This window comes from Palaemon carinicauda, chromosome 2, assembly GCF_036898095.1.
Source record: "Palaemon carinicauda isolate YSFRI2023 chromosome 2, ASM3689809v2, whole genome shotgun sequence".
Taxonomy (NCBI): Eukaryota; Metazoa; Arthropoda; class Malacostraca; order Decapoda; family Palaemonidae; genus Palaemon; species Palaemon carinicauda.
This window is the reverse complement of record NC_090726.1, coordinates 29,177,672-29,179,919: the sequence shown is the minus strand read 5'-3', so window position 1 is coordinate 29,179,919 and position 2,248 is coordinate 29,177,672. Positions and strand designations below refer to the sequence as shown.

General features: G+C 38.7%; 1 protein-coding gene across 1 annotated transcript; it reads right to left on the bottom strand.

The window, feature by feature from the left end:
• Positions 1-72: 72 nt before the first annotated feature.
• On the bottom strand, positions 73-510 carry LOC137615773 (uncharacterized). Its single transcript, XM_068345470.1, has one exon. The coding sequence runs from the start codon at positions 508-510 to the stop codon at positions 73-75; it is 438 nt and encodes a 145-aa protein (XP_068201571.1).
• Between the last annotated feature and the right edge of the window lie 1,738 nt (positions 511-2,248).

Sequence of the window (2,248 nt, the reverse complement as noted above, 5' to 3'; positions counted from 1 at the left end):
AATGTTGTCTAAAAACCCTTTCAAGATAATGCATTTAAAATTAGGTGTTATTTCAATTTCATCTTTAAGGGGTTATAAAGTGTGTGAACATGAACCTCCTTCTCCTAGCACTGGAGTCGTCCTGGAATCTTCTCCTATAACTGGAACAGTTCTGGAAGCTTCTCCTATCACTGGAACCTTCCTGGAAGCTTCTCCTATCACTGAAATCATCCTGAAAGCTTCTCCTATCACTGGAACAGTCATGGAAGCTTCTCCTATCACTGGAACAGTCATGGAATCTTCTCCTATCAATAGAACAGTTCTGGAAGCTTCTCCTATCACTGGAACCATCCTGTAATCTTCTCCTATCATTGGCACCGTCCTGGAAGCTTCTTTTAACACTGGAACCGTCCTGGAATCTTCTCCTATCACTGGAATCGTCCTGGAATCTTCTCCTATCATTGGCACCATCCTGGAAGCTTCTCCTATCACTGGAATCGTCCTAGAAGTTTTTCTTATCACAGGAACCATCCTGGAATCTTCTCCTATCACTGGAACCGTCCTGGAAGCTTCTCCTATCACTGGAACCGTCCTGGAAGCTTCTCATATTACTGGAACCGTCCTGGAAGCTTCTCCTATCAATGGAACTGTCCGGAAGTGTCTCATATCACTGGAACCATCCTAGAAGCTTCTCCTACCACTGGAACCGTCACGGAAGCTTCTCCTATCACTGGAACAGTCCTGGAAGCTTCTCCTATCACTGGAACCGTCCGGGAAACTTTTATCACTTGAGCCGTCCTGGAAGCTTCTCCTATCACTGGAACCGTCACGGAAGCTTCTACTATCACTGGAACCGTCCTGGAAGCTTCTATCACTGGAACCATCCTGGAATCCTCTCATATCACTGGAACCATCATGGAATCCTCTCATATCACTGGAACCATCATGGAAGGTTCTCCTATCACTGGAATCATCCTGGAAGCTTCTCCTAGGTCACCGGAAGACCCAGTAGGTCATATCACCCTGCATCACAATGGATTATTCACCCTCTAGAAACTGGCCCTTGAAGATAGAAACAGTATCCTTTGGAAAGAAACCCCTTTTTGAATATCGAAGGTATATGTTTCCGTAGTCATTTTATACCTTCTAGTTTTAAGCTTTGAGATCCTCTTTATAATGTGAGAAACCCTTTATGTACAGCTCTTTCATTTAATTTTCTATATAATAATAATAATAATAATAATAATAATAATAATAATAATAATAATAATAATAATAATAATAATAATGACACTGAAAAAACGTATTAACAATTTTAGTAATAATAATAATTTCCGCTCTCGTAGAGAACCATTAACCTAAATAAATCAATTATCTTTAATTCGGAAAGAATCGGGACGTCCTCGCATTTTTTAGGAGAATAATAGATTAAAATTAAATGAACTTATGAGTAATTTTGAGGTGAAAATTTGCGGGTAAAGGATGTGTGTAGCTTTAAGCAATATTTACATGACTGAATAAATAGATACAATTTGCAACAAAGTGTGAAATAAAAAAAGATGGTCCAAGAACTTCTTACTTTCTTTTGTGTTCCCGTAGTCATGCATCATAATAAAAGTTAGAGAAACACAGAGGTCTTCCTTAAAAGACTACTTAACTACCACCATGTATAACTCAATAGTTATTTGATACTGTTGAAGAAAATATATTATTATTATTATTATTATTATTAAGCTACAACCTTAGTTGGAAAAGCAGAATGCTATAAGCCCAGTGGCCCCAACAGGGAAAATAGCCCAGTGAGGAAAGGAAACAAGGTAAAATAAAATATTCTAAGAACAGTAACATTAAAATAAATATTTCCTATACAAACTATAAAAACTTTAACAAAACAAGCGGAAGAGAAATTAGATAGAATAGTGTGCCCGAGTGCACCCTCAGGGAAGAGAACTCTAACGCAAGACAGTGGAAGACCATGGTGCAGAGGCTATGGCACTACCCAAGACTAGAGAACAATGGTTTGATTTTGGAGTGTCCTTCTCCTAGGAGAGCTGCTTACCATAGCCAAAGAGTCTCTTCTACCCTTCCCAAGAGGAAAGTAGTCACTGAATAATCACAGTGCAGTAGTTAACCCTTTTGGTAAAGAAGAATTATTTGTTAATCTGTGTTGTTAGGTGTATGAGGTCCGAGGAGAATATGCAAAAATAATATGCCAGACTATTCGGTGTAAGTCTAGGCAAAGCGAAGGAACCTTAACCAGAGAGAAGGA